Source organism: Aquila chrysaetos, chromosome 6 (genome assembly GCF_900496995.4).
Source record: "Aquila chrysaetos chrysaetos chromosome 6, bAquChr1.4, whole genome shotgun sequence".
Taxonomy (NCBI): Eukaryota; Metazoa; Chordata; class Aves; order Accipitriformes; family Accipitridae; genus Aquila; species Aquila chrysaetos.
Window position 1 is genome coordinate 10,342,226 of NC_044009.1, and position 20,344 is coordinate 10,362,569.

The window sequence follows — 20,344 nt, forward strand, 5'->3', positions numbered from 1 at the left end:
TCTGGTTTCCCCCCGTGGGGCAGGGACACCCCTGGTTTGCACTGGTGTCTGCCTCTGGGGAGAAAATGCCCCCCAGCCTGCTGTGGGGCCATCTGCACAGTCCCAGTACCCTTTGACAGCCCCAGTACCCACACGTGCTGGGGTTGGGAAAAGGGAATATCTGAGGGTATTCACCGATGGCTGGGAAAAAAAATCCAGGTGCAGCAAAGAGCCTGGCCACAGGGCAGGCACCAAAGGGAAGCATCCTCCAGGGATGCCCTGGGAGACAACGGGTTTCAGAGGCAAAAGGACATGGAGATGCTGGGGGTTGAACCCAGGGCCTCTTACATGCAAAGCAAGCGCTCTCCCGCTGAGCTACATCCCCTCTGCATGGGCAGGGGTGGGGCTCTGGGCAGCTCTCCTCACCCCCCACCACTGCCCCACCGCTCACCCTGCTCTGCCCCCATGGCCCTGACCCCAAAAACAGACCCTTGGGTCATGCACTGCCAGATTTTGGGGGTCCATCCTGCCCACGGGGATGCACTCAGCCAGGACGTGGCACCAACCCCTCTGTGCTGGGCACCGCTGCCGTCATCCTACCCTGGTTATGCCACAGTCCCACCGGAGGGAGGCAGGTGCCCAAAAGGAGGGCTCGTCCGGGAGTTGAACCCAGGACCTCTCACACCCAAAGCAAGAATCATACCCCTAGACCAACGAGCCGGGGTGCTGCACCCCAATGCACCCCCCCAGCCTCTGTGCCCCACAATTTTGTGTGTTGTTGAGAGTGGCTGATGCTGGCTTTTGCCCCTGGCACAGCCTGGAGCCCACAAATCTATCTCACTGTGCCCAGGATGAGGGGCAGGTGTTTGGAGGTGGCCACAACACACAAGTGCCCTGGCCACAGTGGCCGTGGGGGCAGCTGGACCATGGGGCAGAGCAGGGAACCCTGGACACAGCCCTGCCCATGCAGAGGGGATGTAGCTCAGCGGGAGAGCGCTTGCTTTGCATGTAAGAGGCCCTGGGTTCAACCCCCAGCATCTCCACATCCTTTTGCCTCCCCAGACTCCCTCTCTGCCAGCTGTGGGGCTGCCAGAGGCCCCCCAGAAAAGCCCTGGGGCTGCCAGCGGGCACAGCTGGCCCAGGACTCGGGGGGACAGCAGTGATGCGTGGTGGGCACAGTGTTGTCTGCAACCCACGCCAGGACCCCCGAGAGAGGCAGCTGCCCTCACCTGCCCCAATGCTGCGGTGTCTGTCGGGGGGAACAAGCAACAAAAGCCAACAGCTGGCCCCAAATGAGCTCTGTATCACCCAAAGCAGGGCAGGCTTTGCCCAAGGGGAGGATTCCTCTGGGGGTTGGACCCAGGTCCTCTCCCATCGGAAGGTGGAACCGTACCCCAAGCCTGTGTTGGGCTCCCCAGCCCTCCCCCTTTACCCGACAGCCGTGGGCTCAGTGTGGGTCCCAGCTGGCCCACTGGTAAAAGCATCTACAGATAAACTCACCCCTGACACCCCGTGGCTGTGTGTCCTCAGCCTCTCTGGTGGGTCCCCCCTCAGAGGGGAGGGTTTCACCTGGCCCCAGGGCAAGTGGTCTATGGCTCCCTGCCCTAAGTTGCCTCGCTCTCCCGGCACTGTTAGGGAGCAGGTTCCCTGGTGCGGAAGCTGCTTCCCCAGGGAGGAGAAGGTGAGGTGCAGGGCTGGGGGGCTGCTGGGGACGCCAGCCCCCTCCCGCCCCCGCTTCCCCCCAGCACCAGTCCGACACCCATAGCAGCGGGTAAAATCTCCCGCTGTGAGCAGGATTCGAACCTGCGCAGGGAAACCCTATTGGATTTCGAGTCCAACGCCTTCACCCCTCGGCCATCACAGCCCCCGTCCTGGGCACCTGGGGGGGACACCTGCCCCCTGCCACAGGCACCCCCTGGCCCCCCTGGGTGCCCCATTTCCTGGGAAGCAGGAATTCTTCAGGGCGGCCGGTGCATCCCCGCACACACCCTCAGCCCCGCTCTGCTCCCCAGGACCCGGTGGCAGGGCCCGTCGCCAAAAAGCAGCTCCTGGTGCCGCGGGGTCCCTGGGCAGCAGTGCCCCCCCAGCACCCCATTGCCCGGCACAGGGTGGGGGTGCCCGGGCAGCTGCGCACCCCGGCTCGTTGGTCTAGGGGTATGATTCTCGCTTAGGGTGCGAGAGGTCCCGGGTTCAACTCCCGGACGAGCCCTCCTTTTGGGCACCCCCCTTCCCCAGCACTGCGTGGGACCATGGCACAACCGGGGCACACCCTGCACAGAGGGGCCGGTGCCAGGTCCTGTCTGGCACGTCCCGGTGGGCAGGATGGACCCCCAAGAGCCAGCAGCGACGGACTGCCAGGGGCATGGGCAGGGAGGTGGATGGAGGAGGGGGTGGGAAAGGGCAGCTGGAGGCAGCGCTGGGCACGGTAGAGCAGAGCGGGTGCTGCCATCAGCGTGTGCCCCGAGGGTCTGTTTTTGGGGTCAGGGCCGTGGGGGCAGAGCAGGGTGAGCAGTGGGCAGTGGGGCAGTGGTGGGGGGGTGAGGAGAGCTGCCCAGAGCCCCACCCCTGCCCATGCAGAGGGGATGTAGCTCAGCGGGAGAGCGCTTGCTTTGCATGTAAGAGGCCCTGGGTTCAACCCCCAGCATCTCCATGCCCTTTTGCCTCCCCAGACCCCCTCCCTGCCAGCTGTGCGGCTGCCAGAGCCCTCCAGGTCCCCTAGAAAAGCTCTGGGGCTGCCAGTGGGCACGGCTGGCCTGGGGATGCTTCCCAGCACCTACATACAGGCTGCAGGGAATGCCCACAGCCCTTTCCCTCCCCTGCCTGGGTGCTGCGGGGTATGGAGGCACCTTGTGTCCCTTCCCCATGAGGCTCAGGGTGTCTCTCGGGGTGAATTTCGGTGGTGGTGGGAGCAGCTGTGTGGGAGTGGGGTGGTGGGTGCCCAAAAGGAGGGCTCGTCCGGGAGTTGAACCCGGGACCTCTCGCACCCTAAGCGAGAATCATACCCCTAGACCAACGAGCCGGGGTGCGCAGCTGCCCGGGCACCCCCACCCTGTGCCGGGCAATGGGGTGCTGGGGGGGGCACTGCTGCCCAGGGACCCCGCGGCACCAGGAGCTGCTTTTTGGCGACGGGCCCTGCCACCGGGTCCTGGGGAGCAGAGCGGGGCTGAGGGTGTGTGCGGGGATGCACCGGCCGCCCTGAAGAATTCCTGCTTCCCAGGAAAAGGGGCACCCAGGGGGGCCAGGGGGTGCCTGTGGCAGGGGGCAGGTGCCCAGGACGGGGGCTGTGATGGCCGAGGGGTGAAGGCGTTGGACTCGAAATCCAATAGGGTTTCCCTGCGCAGGTTCGAATCCTGCTCACAGCGAGAGATTTTACCCCCTGCCCGGGTGCCAATACCAGGGGCCTTGTGGGACCTGGGCTGGGAGGGTGGCAGTAGCCAGGGCAGTCCCCGCCCTGTGCCTCCTCCCTAGGGAGCAGCTCCTGCACCCGCTAACCTGCTCCCTGCCTGACTTCCCAGCAATCCCACAGACTGGGGCTGTGATGGCCCTGGGACAGGAGGGCTACAGGCCCCCATGGGGTTTTCCAGGTTTTGCTGACCCACAAGAGGTGTCAAAGCAGAGAAGTGATGTGGGGAGGTGTGGACCACTTTCCCAAGATGCCAGGAGGCTCCCCATCATCGCCCTGTGCCATGTCCCTGGGGGGCTGGGGGAGCCGATGGCCCGAGAGCAGAGGGGAGGGAGAGGGCAGTGCCCCGGGGCAGCCCCCACCTGCGCTGGGCACCGGTTGGCGTGTGCGGTGCCCGGGGCCGTGGGGGACAGGATCGGGGCTGGGTCCCAGCTGCGCACCCCGGCTCGTTGGTCTAGGGGTATGATTCTCGCTTCGGGTGCGAGAGGTCCCGGGTTCAACTCCCGGACGAGCCCTCCTTTTGGGCACCCACCGCCCCACTCCCACCTGGCTGGTGCAGAGCTCATTTGCAACCCGGCCGTTGACTTTTATCTCCCAGAAACACCCCGCAGTTGCTGGCAGCTTTGAGCTTAGCGTGACACACAGGACTGTCCCTCGTCCCTGGATTCCCAACCCTGTGCCCAGGCCCATTGGTCTTACAGGTGACCCTGGTGTCTGGGTGGCAGCAGGATGGGGACAGAGGCAGTGGCTGTGGCACATCCCATGGCTGTGGGGCACCCCATGGCAGTGGGGCAGGCAGGTGCCATGGCTCAGCTGGTTAAAGCGCCTGTCTAGTAAACAGGAGATCCTGGGTTCGACTCCCAGTGGTGCCTGGCCCTGGGGCTCTTTTTCCTCCCTGCCCCAAGCTGGGGGCACAGCTGGGGATCTGTGCCCGGAGCAGGGGACACACTAGAGGATTTCCTCCAGTGCCTGCAGCCTTCCATCCTTTTGCCCTTTGAGGAGGGTCCAGCTGCAACTTCTTGGTTACCGCCTTAGGTGGGGGTTGCATCCTCGTGCCCTGGCAGGGCCAGCCGCAGCTCCCTGCTTCTCCGCCCCGCTGCCCTGGTTTGCCCTCTCCCAACGACGGAGCATGCTTTTACCAGAAGCTTATTTCAGGGTAGGACAGGGACAGTCCTGGAGATTCTGGGGAATATCTGGAAGTCTGGGTGGGGGCAGAAAGGACTTGGGAGCATCTCTCAGAACCAGGGTAAGTGTTGGGGGGCTGGCAGCAGCACATATGCAATGATGGAGCCCATGGGAATGAGGGGAAGGTGCCCCCTGAGGGTACCAGGGCTAAGGCATCTGCCAGTGGATGTGGGGTCCTAGGAAAGTGGACCCCGGGGCACAGGCTTTGCTGTGGGGCTGGGTCATGGCATTGGGTGCTCTGCAGGGGGTTGCCAGTGTTCGTTAAGGGCAGAAGAGACGCAGATCATTCAGGGCCATGTCATCCCCCTTCAGGCCCCGTGCAGGATCCTGCTGTGTCTGGATGCCACATGCTGCCCTGGGGCACTGGGGGCTCCAGCCGCCCCACTGGCCCCAGGCAGACCCCGGCCCCTCCAGTACGTGCCCATCAGAGTAGGCAAAGTGGGCGCTGGTGGTGGCCACTTCATCGCTCAGGAGCCCGCGCTGGGGTGGCTGGACTCGCAGCACGAAGCCCACCAGGTGCCCTCAGTGGGTGCACCAGCGGGCCTCCGACCAGTGGCCCCAACTAGATGGGGAAGAGAGAAGATGGTCAGTGCCGAGGCCAGGAGGTGCAGGAGGAGGAGAGAGTGCAAGCCCTTCAGAGCTGGGGGCAGCTGTGGAGGAGGTTCTCCAGCCACAGGGAGGGGACAAGGACCGCCGGGAGCTCACCTTGCCACACTGGGACTCAGCTGTGTAGCCGCCACTGGGGTCCCCACCACAGGAGCAGTGCAGCCAAATCCCATTGAGTGCCGTGTCGTCCTCCATCACACCCTGGGGTGGCTCTACCTGTGAGGGAATAGAGGTGGGGGGTTAAGTCCCCATGGGAGCAGGGTCCCCCAACCGGCTGTGGGCACCAGCGCAGAGGCTGCACCTTGAAACTGACGCCACTGGTGTAGGAGCCCTTGGGGCACATCTCCGGCCAGGCCTAGTCTCCCCTGTTGGACATGGCAATGACTGAGGCATCCCTCCCACCCAGGTCCTGCCCCTGCCCCTGCCCCTGCCCCTGCCCCTGCCCCGCCTGTGAGCCCCACGAGCAGCAGCAGGACCTGTCCCCCCAGCATGGCTGCCCTACCTGCAGCCAGCTCACCGGGCCCTTTATACCTAGCAGGGCTGGGAGGAGGGACCTGGCAGCATCTCAGTTACCTTCCCAGGGTGCCCGGGCCTGTCAGATGGCCAGGATTAGCTGCAGGAGAGGGCTAATCCCCCTGCCAGGTGGGGTGCAGGGAGCTGATCCACCAGCTCTTTGTTTGGCACCCAATGCCATGACCCAGCCCCACAGCAAAGCCTGTGTCCCTCTCCAGGCAGCTTGCCTGGAGCCACTGGGCATCACGGTGCCAACCAGGGCTCAGGGTGGAGTGGGGCCAGGGCACTTTCCTCTCCCCCTCCAGGCTCCCACCGTGTGCAAGATGGGATTTGCACTCTGCCTTTTGCTCTTTCTTTCTTTTTTGCAGTTAAAATGAACGGGCACGTTCACCGACACCTCTGATGCAAATCCTTTCCCGTCTTCTCTGCCCTCTCTCCCCAAGGTATCCATTTCATCATGGCTTCACGCTTCATTTGTCCCAGTTTGCTTTCCAGTTGCGCTCTCGTCTTTTGGAGGGTTATCGTTTTATTTCTTAAGAGCCGTTTTCTGCAGTAATAGCTCTTTTAAGGATTTCTGAGTGGGTCTCTTCCATGAGTCTTGGATAAGAGACTTCCAGCCACCTCCATGCCAGGACCTGGCTGCCCTTTTAGATGCTTCTTCAATTTCTTCTGCCTGAGCTCTTTGTTTTCCTCCTGCCATCCTCTTTCCAAAGTCAAACGCTACTGCGGGGGGACTGCTGACCTCTTCCCCTTGGGAGGATGCAGTTGCCACGGTGGCCCAGGCCCTTGCTACTACATCCCCCCCCCCCCCCCCCCCCCCCGGGGCTCAGACACCGCTGGGAGTCGAGCCCAGGGTCCGGGTGTGCCAGGCAGGGGCTTGAGCCAACCCCGGCTGCAGGCCACGCCAGCCCGGGCTGTTCCCATGCCCCCCCCCCACGCAGCGGCAAAAGTCCCGACGAGGGTGGGATTCGAACCCACGCGTGCAGAGCACAATGGATTAGCAGTCCATCGCCTTCACCACTCGGCCACCTCGTCCTGCCCCGCGCCGCGCACGGCCCCGCCCCTCGCTAACCAGCGAACGGGCCCCGCTGCCGGCCTGACTGCAGGTCGCCGCTGCCCCGCCGGGGTCCGGCCCGGCCCGGCCCGGCCGCACCGCCGGGGGACTGCCCGCCGCGCTGGGGGCCGGCCCCGCCACCCGCCCGCTCGCTGGAGGCCCGGCCCGGGCCTGATCTACCGTGGCCCTCTTAGCGCAGCCGGCAGCGCGTCAGTCTCATAATCTGAAGGTCCTGAGTTCGAGCCTCAGAGAGGGCAGCGCTTTTGCCGCCCCGCCTGACGGGGGACAGACGGTCACGGCGGCACCGGGCCATTCTTTTTGCAGGGCCGCCTCGCCGCGGAGGGGGAGTTGCGGACCCTGGGGCGCGGGGTATGGAGGGGAGGGTCTCGGGTGGTGGTGGGACGGGGCTGGAGCCCACCACAGAACCCTCTCAGGCGGCCGCGGGGCAGCAAAATGGCGCCCCGTCCCCCACTGCCAGCCAGGTGGGGCGGCAAAAGCGCTGCCCTCTCTGAGGCTCGAACTCAGGACCTTCAGATTATGAGACTGACGCGCTGCCAGCTGCGCTAAGAGGGCCACGGTAAGCTAGCACCGGGCCGGGCCCTCAGCGGCCCCACGACGGATACCGGCGGCGCGGGCAGAGGGGAGGCCGGGTGGCGGCGGGGAGGGGCGGGGCCATGCGCAGCGCGGGGCAGGACGAGGTGGCCGAGTGGTGAAGGCGATGGACTGCTAATCCATTGTGCTCTGCACGCGTGGGTTCGAATCCCACCCTCGTCGCGGGCCCCCACCCAGGGGGAACCTTTTGGTGCAGTCCCTGGCGTGGCCGGCTTCCTCCTGCCACTCTCTGTTTTGCTCTGCCAGCTTAAATACACGTCTGCCTCTGGATCGCTGCTCCCACTGGCTGAACCTGCTCCCGCTTGCTGGGGACCTGCCTTGCTCTTCCGTGCAACGTGCCGGGCCCCACACTCCCGTGCAGGAGCAGGGTACCGTGCCCCCCCGTTCCCCGAGCCCTCCTGCCAGCCAACTACGTCTTCTCCAGGAGGCAAAGCACCAAACTGTGGGCAGGGAAGGGCAGCAAAAGGCTGGCCGTGCTGGCCGGGCAGCGATGTGGGCACACCCTGAGCCTGGGCTCTGCTTTCTTCCCTTCTGCTGTCGTCTGGCAGCCAATTTATTCTTTTCTGCACCTCACACACAAGCCCTGTCGTGCCCATGGGAGCCAAAAGCCAGCCCTGGACAAAGGTGTGTCTTGCTGAGCCATCCCCACGTCCTAGAGGTGCTTTTCCTGAGGATGGCATGGCTGCTGTGTGTTGGCAGCTCCTCCCCTGTCTGCAGCAGTGCTCGCAGCGGAGGCTCCTGGGGAGAGGAGAGGGTGAGCGACTGCAAGGTGAAGAGGAAAGAGGTAAAAAAACCTGCCTGCTGGGAGGTGTTTAGCTGCCAAAGTCCCGGCGGTCTCGCAGAGAGGGAAGCCTCGCATTTCTCAGAGCATGTCTGTGCTTCGACGCACCTGGGGAAACGTGTTGTGCCAGCCTTGCCGGTGCCTTCCCCGCTCCCACCCCTTCTTTCCGCAGATGAGGCTGTGGCCAAGCAACGCTGTGGCCCGAGGCAAGGCGAGGACGCTCGGTCTCGGCTGCCCATGCTGCGAGCCCTGCTCCGGCTTTTCGACCTTCCCTAGGGCCACGTTTCCTTGCCATGCCTTGGGGAGATGCCCCTGGGGACCAGCTGGGAGCTGCTGCCCTCCGTCACCCTCTCCCGAGCCAGAAACAGTGATTGGGCTGCAGGGAAACACCGGCCCCGTCCAGTCCCGCTGCCATGAGACGCCGCGGTGCTTGGCCAGCTTCGCCGCTCCAGGAAAGGGGATGTCTGTGCCGGGACAGCCAGGCGCCCTACAAGAGGGATACGGGAGATCTCCTGGGGAAAAGGCATGGGTTTTGGTGCAGGGGGTTCCAGCCCCAGAGAAACACCTACTTGCAGCTGGAGAGGGTGACATGGGCAGGGGCGGTGGGTGCGGGCTCCTCCTCGGGTGGTGGTGCATGGCCTGGGGGCTGCTGCAGCAGGATGGGACCTGGGGGGTTGCAGGGCAGAGGCAGCCAGGAGGGGAGACAAGATGACTCCCTTGGGACACCCTTTGACCCTGCTGGGCCGTGTCCGCCCCGGCAGACACGTGCCCCTGCCCTGGTGCGCGGTGACGCGGCCTCCTGGGGGGGACGTGCCAGCCTCAGTGACGCTGTGGAGCATCAGCCCACCTGGGGACCCAGCAATTATAGGGGACGTGTGGCGGCATGGAACTGGATCATCTGTGGCCCCGGGGCGGCACACGGCAGCCAGAGCCTGGTTCTCCCCAGCGGCACCGGCTGGGCTTCGCTCCCCGGGCTGCAGCCAGTGGCCCTGAAGCGCCCTGAGTCTACCCCGGCGAGGACACAGGCAGCCAAGGATGCTCCGTGGCTGCGGTGGAGGGGCAGCCACCTGGGTGGGTCTGTCTGCGTCAGGATGCTGCCTCCTGGCACCGGGGTGTCCCGCTCACCCATCAGCCGCCTGGGAGTGGTCCCCACATGTCCTGCTGCCAGCAGGTCTCTGAGACCCCGGGGCAAGCCCCGGGCGAGCGCGCTGGATGCAGGCGTTCCTTGGAGATGGGATGCAATGGGTCTGTTGCTGCTCCAAAATGTACCTTCACATTTGGCTTTCAGCAGACATTTTTGGGGCAGGGGCAAGCTTTCACCCTCCAGCTGGTCTCAGAGACATCCAGCCCTTCGGTTGTTGGAAATCAAAATGCAGAGCGGTTGAAATTGGAGTTGCAGTGCTGCTGGGGCTGGGGTTGGGAAGGGAAATATAGTGAGTATTGGTCCTGGGCTTATCTGCAGGAAGAACCTGGGCTGAGATGGCCACACATCCTGGATCCATTGCAGAAGTTAAGAAAATGGTCTGACGTGTTTGGTTTGGTGAAATTTTCTCATTTTTGTCATTCCTCCAGAGAAAGTCATGTCTCAAGCAGAAAATGCTCATTCCCTGAAATGAATAGGGGTTGGAAAAACCAGTCCTTGTCTTTCTCCTAAATACTTGCATTTCCAGGAAGAAGTCTTTCCCCTATGGTTTTCCTTTGTTTTTATCTCATTCATTACACAAATCTGATTATTTTAACTTCTGACACGTGCCTTTTGTTTCCCCTGTCCCCTTCTCCAGGCAAAGGACTTTTTTCAGTACACAGATCCACTCACATTCAGCAACATACCCTTTCTAAATGCCCCCGTGCATTTATTTCAAGCATTGCTGCATCTGTGGATGATATTCTGGGACACGATGGTCCAATGTGAGCAGAATCTCAAGTACTTAAACTGGGTTGCAAGACTGAAACACACAGTGAGGCTGCAAATCAGAAGATCCTAGCCTGTGTCTGGAAGCCTGGAAGGGAGTTCCCCCAGGAAGGGCTGTCTTCCCTGGGATCACAGGAGCGCACAGAGGCACAAAAAAAAAAAAGGAGATGGAAGATGATTAGTGAAGGGGAAGAAACCCTGACTGGCAAAAGAAGGGTTTAATTCTTAGGCTGTGGGTCCAAGGCGCACCTGTGGCATCATTTTGTTATTCAAGACTGGTGTAAAAAGCAGCACGGTAAAGCTTAAAATAAAGCCTTATCTTTTCCTGCTCACCAAATTGCCATTTAGGAGGTTGTGATGAAAGCACAGCTTCCTGCCTTACTCCAGCAGGCTGCAAGGTTGCTTCTGTTTGAAGCACATGTCCTCCACTGCACCTCGGAAAAGCTGATTTTCTCTTTCCCCTTCCCGAATGATGTTAAAAATAGCTGGGCTTGTCCCCAGCGCCTCTGAAAGGCTTTTTTGTCCTGGCAGGCTGGGCAGGGAGGAGTCACTAGGGACTATTCACTGCTATCAACCATGGCTCTGCAAGACCAAGTCACCCTAGGAACTAAAATGACCCCCAAAACCCTATAAGGCATGTCTTTAACAGCAATGCTGACAACCCCTGGCTCCACACATGCATAGTACGTGTGCCCTCGTACTGCCATGGTTTATTCTGGGGCAGAAGATGTTTGTGGCTTCATCTGGGTTCAGCTGGTGTGAAATGAAAAGCCTTCTTCAAACTTTCCTTGCCCCTAGAGCCTGATGGCTCATTCCCCTGCTTGGGACCATGTCAGCAACTCCCTCTCCCCAACATGCAGGTGATTCACTTTTAAGTGCAGGTAGGGACTTTTGCGACTCTCTGGCTGTTTAGCAGCTAACAGGCTTTCAGCAGAGCAATCCGGTGCCACGCCACAGCCTGTAATTAAAAATGTCTTGATGATGTCACGCCATCACAAGGAAGCATAGCTGTGAACTTCTGGCTCACCGCTGTTAGCATATCCAAAGAGCGGGATGGAAAACTTCTTGGCCTCAGAAATCAGCTCACTGCGCAAAATCAGTCAGTTTTGGCGTGCGTCACCTTCAGGGGTGGACTCCAGTGCCCATGATTACTTTGCTTGTAAAATGTGATGTGCCTTCAAACCAGAATTCATACCCCAGACATGAGGAATAATAACAAAAAAAAGGCAAAATCCTCTAAGTGGATCCAAAAGCGTAACGCTTTGCTTATGCCAGGCTAGCTCAAGTCTTCGTCTGTATTACCTGGGCAGCTGAGGCAGGAGAAATGTCCTCCAGCATTTTTCTCCCAGCTGTGCATGGTCCCCCAGCACCCTCACCCCTGCCGCCCCCCCCGGTTTTCCTGCTGTCGATGAGACCGCTGTTGCAGGGTTTACCTACAAATGCATGTTTCTTGTGTTCAGCCTACATCCCTGAGCTCACCTCAGGTGGACTGGGGACCGGAATTGGTTGTGCTTGGAGGAAGATGGGGAGCGATACACCAGGGATGTGCCTGCCCTAAATTCTGCTGAAACACTCTCCTGCCTGGTGGCATAAGACCTAAAATGTACTTTGGCCTTAGGAAGCAAGGTAATTAATGCCTGTAGCCCGAATCATTTCAATCTTACTCAGTATTAAATGGAAGCAAAACATGACAGATGAAAGAGGGAACTGTTTAATCAGCTGGGGGAGCTTTCCAGGAGAAAACTGCTGGTTGTTGGGGAGTTTCAGGTGGAAGGTATGCACCTGCTCCCCCCCCGGGGGCTGGGGCACCATATAAAACCCCGCACAGTGCCCTGCCCCACAACCTACTCCCAGCTGCCGCCACCGCCTCCGTCTGGGTAAGTTGAGACAGGCTCCGTCTCCTCCCCACTGAGCTGTTGCTTTCACCGATGCCTTGTGCCCGGTCCTCCGCAAGAGTTCAAGGTTTGTTACCTGCCTCCCTCCCACCTCCGGAGGGTGTCGGGGAAGGGTTTATTTCTGCTCCAGAATGAGGAGTTCAGGGGGTTGTGGGATGCAGGGCTTGCAGGGTCCGTAACCACATAGCCAGGTGCAGCCTGCATGGTTTTCCTTGCTGAAGAAAAAAAAGAATAGCACATGCCCAGGTTGCAGGGATTGATGTGTCCCCGTTTATGGAAGGGCATCAGAGGTCCCTTATGTTTTGGGATGGGATAGCTCGGCTTGCATTAAGTCCAGCTCACTCATGTTGTATTGATTTAAGTGGGTTTTGCTACAACTAGATGCATCTCAGTGAGCATTGCCCTTGCTGAAGGCTTGCTGTCAGCTTGAAGGCAGGCAGTGTGCAAGGAGTGGGTCTGCTCTCAGCGCTTGCAGCATCTGCTGCCTCCAGCTTCCCCAGACGTGCAGCTCAAATCAAATTCCTCGCTTCTCCCAAGTGGGTTGTGGGATGAGGGAAGGGGGAAGCTGGCTCCTGCCCATTTGGAAAGCCTTCCTTCGGGCTTTCTAAACCATCCAAGCTCACCCTCTAGCTAGTTCTCCTGCACCTCTTATTATGGGAGCTGCTGAATGAGGGCTCAGCAGGGATGGACCAGCCTCTGCCTTGCATTTATGCCCCGGCTCTGGCTTTCAGGTGTACGTCCTCGCCGAGCGATGTCCTCCTACGACCTGTGCCTGCCCTCTTCCTGCAGTCCTCAGCCGCTGGCCACCAGCTGCAGCCAGCCCTGCTTCCGTCGCTGCGGGGACTCCACCGCCGTCATCCAGCCCCCCACTGTCGTGGTCACCCTGCCCGGGCCCATCCTCAGCTCCTACCCGCAAAACACGACAGTGGGGTCCACGGCATCGGCGGCAGTCGGGAGCTACCTCCGGTGCTGTGGGGTCCCCGTGGCCTCCGGCAGTCCCAGGGGGCTGGGGAGGGCGGGACTTCTGTGCCTGGGCAGCGGGCTATAGGGGTGTCCCCGGCCGTCACCTCCCCCCGCCGATGCCAGCAGAGCGGCCGTGTCGGGAAGGACGAATGAAGCACAGGACCGAGACTGGGGAAGAGGACTAAGGAAATGCCCGTGGGTTTCCCAGCTGTGGGGGGCACCCGCAGCCCCCCCCCAGGAGGAAGAGAGCCATGCGAGCTTGTCACTTGAGACCGTGCCTCTGTATACCTTTCTCTCGCTAAGCCTTACTTTATATTTCCATGTAGGTCTCACACCCTGCAGTGCTACACAGCGTTTACTACTGGCTGGGCGAAAATGCTTATAGCAGGCTGTAGACAGAAGATGATAGTCATGGGGCGGTGGGGCAGAGGAACACCTTGTAGGGATTGGCTTGTCCCGGAGTGGGGTTTATCCATTTCTTTACCGAGCACTGGAAATGCACTTCTCATACTCTGAACTGGTTTATTTTCCTTCTCCTTCTCATTAAAGTCATGCTACATCATAGCCTGAGTCTTTTGGTGTTCATTGTGCCTCTGGTCTGGAGGGGTAACCTGCTTTGGAGGCAATTTGTTGCTGGGGGGGAGGTTTCTTTTTTGTCTGAAATAGGAGTTTCTGCTCCTCAGCTCTGCACTCTGCTGACATAAGTGTGTGGTTTGCTGTGACCAGCCTGAAGGCAACCTTCTCAGCCTGGAAACCTCTCCTGCTGCCCCATAGCAAGGACCTGCTTAGGGAGGACTTCCCACAGGAGCAGACTTGTTGCCTGTTCCCTTGAGGAGGTGGGAACATGAAGGTTTGACATTTTAAAATGGCATTTACCCTGCATTTTGCAGCAATTTTTTGGGTGAGCTAAGGAGGATGGATATGGGGTCAGGGAAAAGGCAGAAGCGGGCTTCTTGGGAGATGCTCCTTTGGATGGTCATCTGATGCCCAATTCACCCAATGTTTTACGGGTGATGATGAAGAGTGAAAAATTCCTAAGATATACCAGGGCAAAACAAGACCTCAAGCATTAGGCTCTTTATTCTTACTCTTTACAACAGCATGTGGCAAGAGGGGCCTTATACAAATAAGTACGTACTGACTCAAACATAGATAGCCCAGGTGCCAGTGAGGGATGTGATGTGTCTGCATCTGGCTGTATCTCTTAACAAAGCAGCAGAGATGTTTTGTTCTGTGCTGCTGCATGCACGCATAGACATGCATATGTACAGGTGTGACATTTGCCTCGAGTGAGCCCTATGAATAACATGAGCTGAATATACCCGTGTCCCCCTGCTAGCTCGGTATGACGGCTCAGGGAATGGCATCCCACCCTGGACATGGGTGCACCTTGTCCAGCAGCCCATGCCACAGTAGCATCCCTGGCCCTGTCAGAGAAGGAGGGGTGCCTGCGATGTGAAACACGGTGCAGGGTTACCCAGGTTTCCTCTGGACACACAGACATTTGGGAGCCCAAATTTGCTGAGACCTGTGACTGAACACTGATTGATCAGAGGTGTCATGGGGAGAGGCATCCTAACATTTCTGATAGACACCAAACGTGATGGACACTCAGACCTGTGGTAATGCCATCAGGAAAGATACGTAAAAATAATAATGACATGAAGAAAAACTTCTAATTTCCCATGTGCTCCAGACACAGAGGCAAGAGCAAAAGCTGGACCGGAGCTGTGCAGGGAGCTTTGCTCTGCTGCTGAGTGGAGAGACTTCAAAGTCCCGTGCCTGTGAGCTGGTCAGTTAGAGGAGGACAAGGATAATCCCCTCCTTGGCCCCAGCCACGGCACAGTGAGCTCCATGCTGAGATCTTCACAAAGACTAGGACCCAAGATTTTAGCTGAACACATAAAAGAACTGGACAATAATTGTTTTACAGGGAGGGGGTGCAGGTGTCTCTGGAAAAAGATGCCAGGCATTGAGTAAAGCCTCTTTTTAAGATGCCATGTATCATCAAGCAGAACCTTTCCAGCCGATGGAAGGAGGAATAAGAGTGCGACTAAGTCCTCCATGGGTACTGTTTAAATCTTTCATACCTTAAGCATTTTGGTAGCATGACAATTTGCATAAAGCTTATGAGTGTTTATAATGAGGGATTATGCTGAGCTTGAAAGCATGTTGGTCTTCAAAAGCATTTGACCAAGCTCAACTGGTTTTATTGCTCAGGAGATCTTCACAGAGGTGCTCCTAATTTGGAGAAAACTTATGTGGCAATTGCTCAGCAGTCAGAGCACCAGGAGAAGACAGGTGTGGTTTCACATCCCTCTTCCAAGTACTGCTCAGATATTTTTATCCCAGCTCCAGAAATTGTCTGTGGAGATTGGATGCAATATTCTCCTGAACACTGCAATGAGGAAAAGCATTGGATTTCCAGCAAAAGCTTCATTAGAAATCTGCAGTCATCTGGGGCTTATGCAACTGTTTTCCACCAGTCTGCTGCATAGGACAGTTCAGGGTGGAGCAGGGGGAAAGAATAATGACATTTTTATGTGGCTTTTTGCTGAATGACTCCACTGGTGAGGTTATACAGATTTTTTTTTCTGAAGATCCAGTGTCTCAAAGGAGACTAAAATGCACACAGGTCCTTGATTTGACTTGAAAATTGTGATGCCTTAGTGCAGACAGAGTCAGGGAACTGAGGACCTCGGTGCCCTGCAGGGCTCCCTGTCCTAAGGGACCTGGCACCCTGTCTCCCACGGGTACCGTGACTCCCGGCTGGGAGCTGTGCCGTCTTGGCTCCCAGCTCAAGAGCCGTCCTGAATTCACTCCACCATGTATACCCCCCCAGCCAGCGCTTGCCCAGGGCCTGACCCCACAGACCTGCTGATCAGGCCCTAAAATACAGGTTCCTGCAAAGACAGTGCAGCCAAAGGCCCTGGTGAGAAACAGGGCTGAGATGAAAAATAATGCTTAGCGGGTGGAAGGATGCACATGGACGGAAATAGCTGGGTCCTGGGGTTTGGTCCCAGCATTGCCTACTTATGGCTTTCAACAGCAGCAGGAGAAGTGTTTCTCAGAAAAGCCTCGAGCTCAGCCCAAAAGCAACCCTTTGGCCATGCTGCATCTGTTGTGTTTCATGTCTTCTGCTCACCTCCCATCTTCCCTTACCTGGTCATGTCCTTGGAGGAAAGCTTCTCCCTGCTGTCACTCAGCATCCTCCTCCCACAGCAGTCATTGCTTCCTGGAGACCCCTGTTTCCCTTCATTTTGTTTCTTCTGTCCTTTGCTTTGGTGAAGTCAACTTCACCACCAGCAGAAATTACAGTGCACGAATCATGGTGGGGTACTCCAGCTCAACAGGGCCTGGGAAGGTGATGATGGTAGCTCCTCATTGCAAGGTCACATCCATGGGGGTGTCGATCTCCTCTTTGGGGTGCATGTAACCATGGGGACAACAGGTTTCTCTGCATTTGCCTGCTTGGGGAAGCCAACAGAAGCAGCCAGTGAGCATTTCATACGGTGGTGGGTACTTTGCCCCCGCTGGAGATGGAAGAGGTGGGAAGGAGGGATGAAGTCATGGTTTGAGTTAAAACAACTGGAGAAGCATAGAGAGTTGTCATGGAAAAGGGAAGACTGGTGTGAGTAGCAAGCGAGTGGGGCCATCAGGAATGGAAGCCCCCAGCGGCATGGGGCTGGTGATAGGGTGGAGGGATTGGTGGTGGCTGGATGATTGCTGAGTCTACACAATCCCAGCACATCTATCTGTGGCTTCTCTGCACATCCAGATGAGAAGACAAAAATCCTGGTGACTCACAGCAGTGGGACAGGATGAAGAGACACCGCCTGTACCTTTGCTGGGTTGCAAAAGGCGTATCCTACCCCAGCACCCATGCACCAAGCTGAGGACAATGCCAGGAGGGCGAACTGGCCTCAACGGGCAGCATCCCTCATTGTCCTCACTGGGGCAAGGACTCCTGGCCAGAGTGCCTGGGGACACGTGTCCTGGAGCCAGCCAGGTGGAGAGACAGAGCTCCTTGAGCTGGGAGCTTGCAGGCATGGCAGAGTGAGATGGGACTTGTTTGCTAGTAAAAATCTTCCTCCTCGCTGACCAAAGCCTTGCAACTCATTTTCCCACCAAAGCAGAGAGAACACCTGCTCTTACACTTCAGGAAGGGGAGAGAAAGTGGTTGCATGGCTGGGATAAGAGGGAGGAGAGGACACCGCCAAGACAACATCCCACCCCAGGCACCCACAGACTGACTGCAGGGCAGAGGCTCGCTGCTGTTTCCCGGGGTGCCCTCCCTGCCACGCAAAGACCATGCGCCAGCCTGGGGTGCCAGACAGGCGATGGCTCCAACAAGGGCTCCGGTTCTTCCCCAGGGCTGGAAATCCCATAAAGCAGGAAAATAACAGGCCACCCACACGTGTGAGTCACGGGGGAAGAAGCATGCAAATCAAAAGGCGCTGGCATCCTGGTCTGGCCCTTCTGGTGCTACCCATGGGAGTGGGGCTCACAGGGCTTGCACCCCAGCGAGCCCATAGCCCTGTTGGCTCCACCAGCACCGTGCCTCACCCTGAGCCCAAATTATTGCCAGACATCACTCCCAGCTGTACTACACCCCCTTCTCCTCTAAGCTTCTCCCCTTGGGGACGGCAGCCCTTGGGGAGAGACAGGGATGAGCGCAATGAAAGCGGATCCCAAATCCCAACGGTTTACAAGGTCCTGGGAGTGAAATACTTGGGGATTTGAGTTTCAAACTCAAGAACTGTTCAATTAAATATTGAAGGGCTGCTAATTCACATTTGCTGAGAATTAGGTGTCTGCATGTTTCCCAAAGAGAAGGGCGATCTGGTTATCGCTGTGTAAGGTGGGTGTTGTTAGCACTGGATGTGTGGGGCTGAAGGAGCCAGGAAGCTGTGGGGAGTTATGTGACCTGGACATCATGGGGTGCAGTGCTCCCCCTGCCCGGTCCGCCCCACACCTCTGTGATTTGCAGGGCAGGGGAGAGGCGCGAGGCTTGCCTGCGCTGCCTATCGCTGATCCTTCCTCCCGGTTCCCCTGGGTCAGCTCACAGGCTTTGGACGTACCCCAAGGAGGGATCCCTTGCTCTGGCACAGCCTGCAATGTGACATAATTAGCATTGGAGGCTTGTTGCGGGCAGGCTGTCTGTAAATCAGCTCTTTGCCCTGTTCCCCCTGTGGCTGTCTTGCATGGAGGGAAGTCCCCACCAGCTGGGGCTCCCACAGCCGCTTGGCTTCCCACCCTGGCACAGCTACAGGCAGCTCTAACCTTGGGGATTTTGTCCAGAAAAAATCGCCCTGTCCTGCCCAGGAGCTGTCCTCCCAGGCCTGCCCCACATGGCACCCATGGGAGTACCAGCACCAGCACCCTGCTGACCCCCTCGCAGGGTTGGCAGCACCTGCAAGATGGGAAAAAAGAATGGCTGGGGGAATTTGCTAGTAACCCGGCAATCACAGCTCCTGTCCCTTGTCACAGAGCCACCCCAGCACTCGTGGGGCAGGGGAGAGGGAGATCATTAGCACTGGGACCATGTGAAATAGGTCTCTGAAGGGTGGTGGTGGGAGATGGGGACACCCAGGAACCATCACCCTGTGCCCAGCACCACGGGTGGGTGGAGCAGAGGGGCCAAGGACAGGACAAGTAGTGCTGACCCGGCTCGTTGGTCTAGGGGTATGATTCTCGCTTCGGGTGCGAGAGGTCCCGGGTTCAACTCCCGGACGAGCCCTCCTTTTGGGCACCCACCTTCCCTCGTGGCGCATGGGGCTGTGACATAAGCAGGACACGGATTAGGGCAGTGGTACATTACACAGCGAGGTCAGTGCCATGACCTGGCTGGGCATGTCCCTTTGGGCAGGATTGAACCCCAAGAGCCAGCAGCGAGGTGCTGCTGCTGCAGGGGGATGTAGCTCAGCGGGAGAGCGCTTGCTTTGCATGTAAGAGGCCCTGGGTTCAACCCCCAGCATCTCCATGCCTTTTTGCCTCCCCAGACCCCCTCCCTGCCAGCTGTGCGGCTGCCAGAGCCCCCCAGGTCCCCTAAAATAGCTCTGGGGCTGCCAGTGGGCAGGGCTGGCCTGTAGCTGATTCCCAGCACCCGTAGGCTGCAGGTGTGCTGGGGGAAAACCACAGCCTCAGCTGCATCCCTAACCCCAAAATGTGGGGGGCAGAGGGGCTGGGGCTGCAAAAGGGGTGCAGCACCCCGGCTCGTTGGTCTAGGGGTATGATTCTCGCTTTGGGTGTGAGAGGTCCCGGGTTCAACTCCCGGACGAGCCCTCCTTTTGGGACAACCCCTCCTTTGGAGACTGCATCCATGCTGCTCTCTGCTGACCTGGTAGAGGAGAGTCAGCGCAGTGTATCCCCCACCTGCCTGCAAACGGCACCCCGTGCTCTGGCCACAGGGTTTCTCTTTCAGCTGGCACTGGTTTTAGCAGCTTGGATGCTGCCGCTGCAGTGCCAGGGACAGTACAGCTTGCCCAGGCACCCCCTTGGCAGGGGGATGTAGCTCAGCGGGAGAGCGCTTGCTTCGCATGTAAGAGGCCCTGGGTTCAACCCCCAGCATCTCCAGCTTTTCCTTCCTGAAAACTTCCAGTAGGAAACATACCAGTTTTGGCTGCATGGGACATCCCCAAAGCTGGTCTCCCTCTTGAACCAGGGTTTCTCATCCTTGCTCCCTGGAATCCCGGTGGCCATTTCCTTTCCCTGCTATCCGTCTCTGACCCTGGGCAGACCTGCCCAGAGGGATGTGGTGGCAGCAGGGCCCCGCTCTGCCCCAACAGCCCTTTCCCAACCCAGGAGTGGACGAGCCCAGGCCATGGCTGAGCCGTGTCTCTTTGCCCACAGGGCAAAGAGTGGGCAGCACTTCACTCCTGGCACTGGCGGGACCATCCGAGCAGAGGGGATATGGCTGAGCTGGGGAGGCCGCCTGTCCCCCTGTGCTGGGCAGCGTCCCCCCATCTGAGCCCTGTCCCCACAGGGGCTGTGCCCAGCGGTGGGTGCCCAAAAGGAGGGCTCGTCCGGGAGTTGAACCCGGGACCTCTCGCACCCGAAGCGAGAATCATACCCCTAGACCAACGAGCCGGGGTGCACAGCTGGGACCCAGCCCCAATCCTGTCCCCCACGGCCCCGGGCACCGCACACGCCAACCGGTGCCCAGCGCAGGTGGGGGCTGCCCCGGGGCACTGCCCTCTCCCTCCCCTCTGCTCTCGGGCCATCGGCTCCCCCAGCCCCCCAGGGACGTGGCACAGGGCAATGATGGGGAGCCTCTTGGCATCTTGGGAAAGCGGTCCACACCTCCCCACCCCGCTCCCCTTAGTGGCTGTTTGCTCCCCTCTCCCATGTCTGCAAAACCCCAGGGGATCCTGTGCCTCTCCTGTCTTGGGGCCACCACAGCCCCAGTCTGAGGCATTGCAGGGCTCCATGTGCACCTCTG

At 59.0% G+C, this 20,344-nt stretch overlaps 2 protein-coding genes and 19 non-coding genes across 21 annotated transcripts; 13 read left to right on the forward strand and 8 right to left on the reverse strand.

Moving 5' to 3' along the window:
* Positions 1-292: 292 nt before the first annotated feature.
* Positions 293-364, reverse strand: TRNAA-UGC. The gene has a single exon. It is a non-coding gene; the product is annotated as a tRNA-Ala (tRNA).
* A 263-nt stretch (positions 365-627) lies between these two features.
* On the reverse strand, positions 628-699 carry TRNAP-UGG. Its single transcript has one exon. It is a non-coding gene; the product is annotated as a tRNA-Pro (tRNA).
* Positions 700-950: 251 nt separating this feature from the next.
* Positions 951-1,022, forward strand: TRNAA-UGC. The gene has a single exon. It is a non-coding gene; the product is annotated as a tRNA-Ala (tRNA).
* Positions 1,023-1,761: 739 nt separating this feature from the next.
* On the reverse strand, positions 1,762-1,843 carry TRNAS-CGA. Its single transcript has one exon. It is a non-coding gene; the product is annotated as a tRNA-Ser (tRNA).
* Positions 1,844-2,116: 273 nt separating this feature from the next.
* Positions 2,117-2,188, forward strand: TRNAP-AGG. The gene has a single exon. It is a non-coding gene; the product is annotated as a tRNA-Pro (tRNA).
* A 369-nt stretch (positions 2,189-2,557) lies between these two features.
* On the forward strand, positions 2,558-2,629 carry TRNAA-UGC. The gene has a single exon. It is a non-coding gene; the product is annotated as a tRNA-Ala (tRNA).
* Positions 2,630-2,926: 297 nt separating this feature from the next.
* Positions 2,927-2,998, reverse strand: TRNAP-AGG. Its single transcript has one exon. It is a non-coding gene; the product is annotated as a tRNA-Pro (tRNA).
* A 261-nt stretch (positions 2,999-3,259) lies between these two features.
* TRNAS-CGA lies at positions 3,260-3,341 on the forward strand. The gene has a single exon. It is a non-coding gene; the product is annotated as a tRNA-Ser (tRNA).
* Positions 3,342-3,825: 484 nt separating this feature from the next.
* TRNAP-CGG lies at positions 3,826-3,897 on the forward strand. Its single transcript has one exon. It is a non-coding gene; the product is annotated as a tRNA-Pro (tRNA).
* Positions 3,898-3,922: 25 nt separating this feature from the next.
* LOC115343092 (vitelline membrane outer layer protein 1 homolog) lies at positions 3,923-5,549 on the reverse strand. Its single transcript, XM_030018604.2, is given in 3 exon segments — positions 3,923-5,056; positions 5,273-5,389; positions 5,475-5,549. Coding segments are annotated over 3 exon segments (420 nt in total). The 3' UTR covers positions 3,923-4,828.
* On the forward strand, positions 4,181-4,254 carry TRNAT-AGU. Its single transcript has one exon. It is a non-coding gene; the product is annotated as a tRNA-Thr (tRNA).
* A 1,090-nt stretch (positions 5,550-6,639) lies between the features above and the next one.
* On the reverse strand, positions 6,640-6,721 carry TRNAS-GCU. Its single transcript has one exon. It is a non-coding gene; the product is annotated as a tRNA-Ser (tRNA).
* Positions 6,722-6,924: 203 nt separating this feature from the next.
* Positions 6,925-6,997, forward strand: TRNAM-CAU. The gene has a single exon. It is a non-coding gene; the product is annotated as a tRNA-Met (tRNA).
* A 243-nt stretch (positions 6,998-7,240) lies between these two features.
* TRNAM-CAU lies at positions 7,241-7,313 on the reverse strand. The gene has a single exon. It is a non-coding gene; the product is annotated as a tRNA-Met (tRNA).
* A 119-nt stretch (positions 7,314-7,432) lies between these two features.
* On the forward strand, positions 7,433-7,514 carry TRNAS-GCU. The gene has a single exon. It is a non-coding gene; the product is annotated as a tRNA-Ser (tRNA).
* Positions 7,515-11,834: 4,320 nt separating this feature from the next.
* On the forward strand, positions 11,835-13,455 carry LOC115342918 (feather keratin 4-like). Its single transcript, XM_030018158.2, has 2 exons — positions 11,835-12,007; positions 12,672-13,455. Exons 1-2 carry the CDS (start codon positions 11,974-11,976, stop codon positions 12,986-12,988), a joined length of 351 nt encoding a protein of 116 aa, XP_029874018.1. The 5' UTR covers positions 11,835-11,973; the 3' UTR covers positions 12,989-13,455.
* Positions 13,456-18,571: 5,116 nt separating this feature from the next.
* Positions 18,572-18,643, forward strand: TRNAP-CGG. The gene has a single exon. It is a non-coding gene; the product is annotated as a tRNA-Pro (tRNA).
* Positions 18,644-18,814: 171 nt separating this feature from the next.
* Positions 18,815-18,886, forward strand: TRNAA-UGC. Its single transcript has one exon. It is a non-coding gene; the product is annotated as a tRNA-Ala (tRNA).
* A 230-nt stretch (positions 18,887-19,116) lies between these two features.
* TRNAP-UGG lies at positions 19,117-19,188 on the forward strand. The gene has a single exon. It is a non-coding gene; the product is annotated as a tRNA-Pro (tRNA).
* Positions 19,189-19,407: 219 nt separating this feature from the next.
* Positions 19,408-19,479, forward strand: TRNAA-CGC. The gene has a single exon. It is a non-coding gene; the product is annotated as a tRNA-Ala (tRNA).
* A 441-nt stretch (positions 19,480-19,920) lies between these two features.
* TRNAP-CGG lies at positions 19,921-19,992 on the reverse strand. Its single transcript has one exon. It is a non-coding gene; the product is annotated as a tRNA-Pro (tRNA).
* Positions 19,993-20,344: the final 352 nt, after the last annotated feature.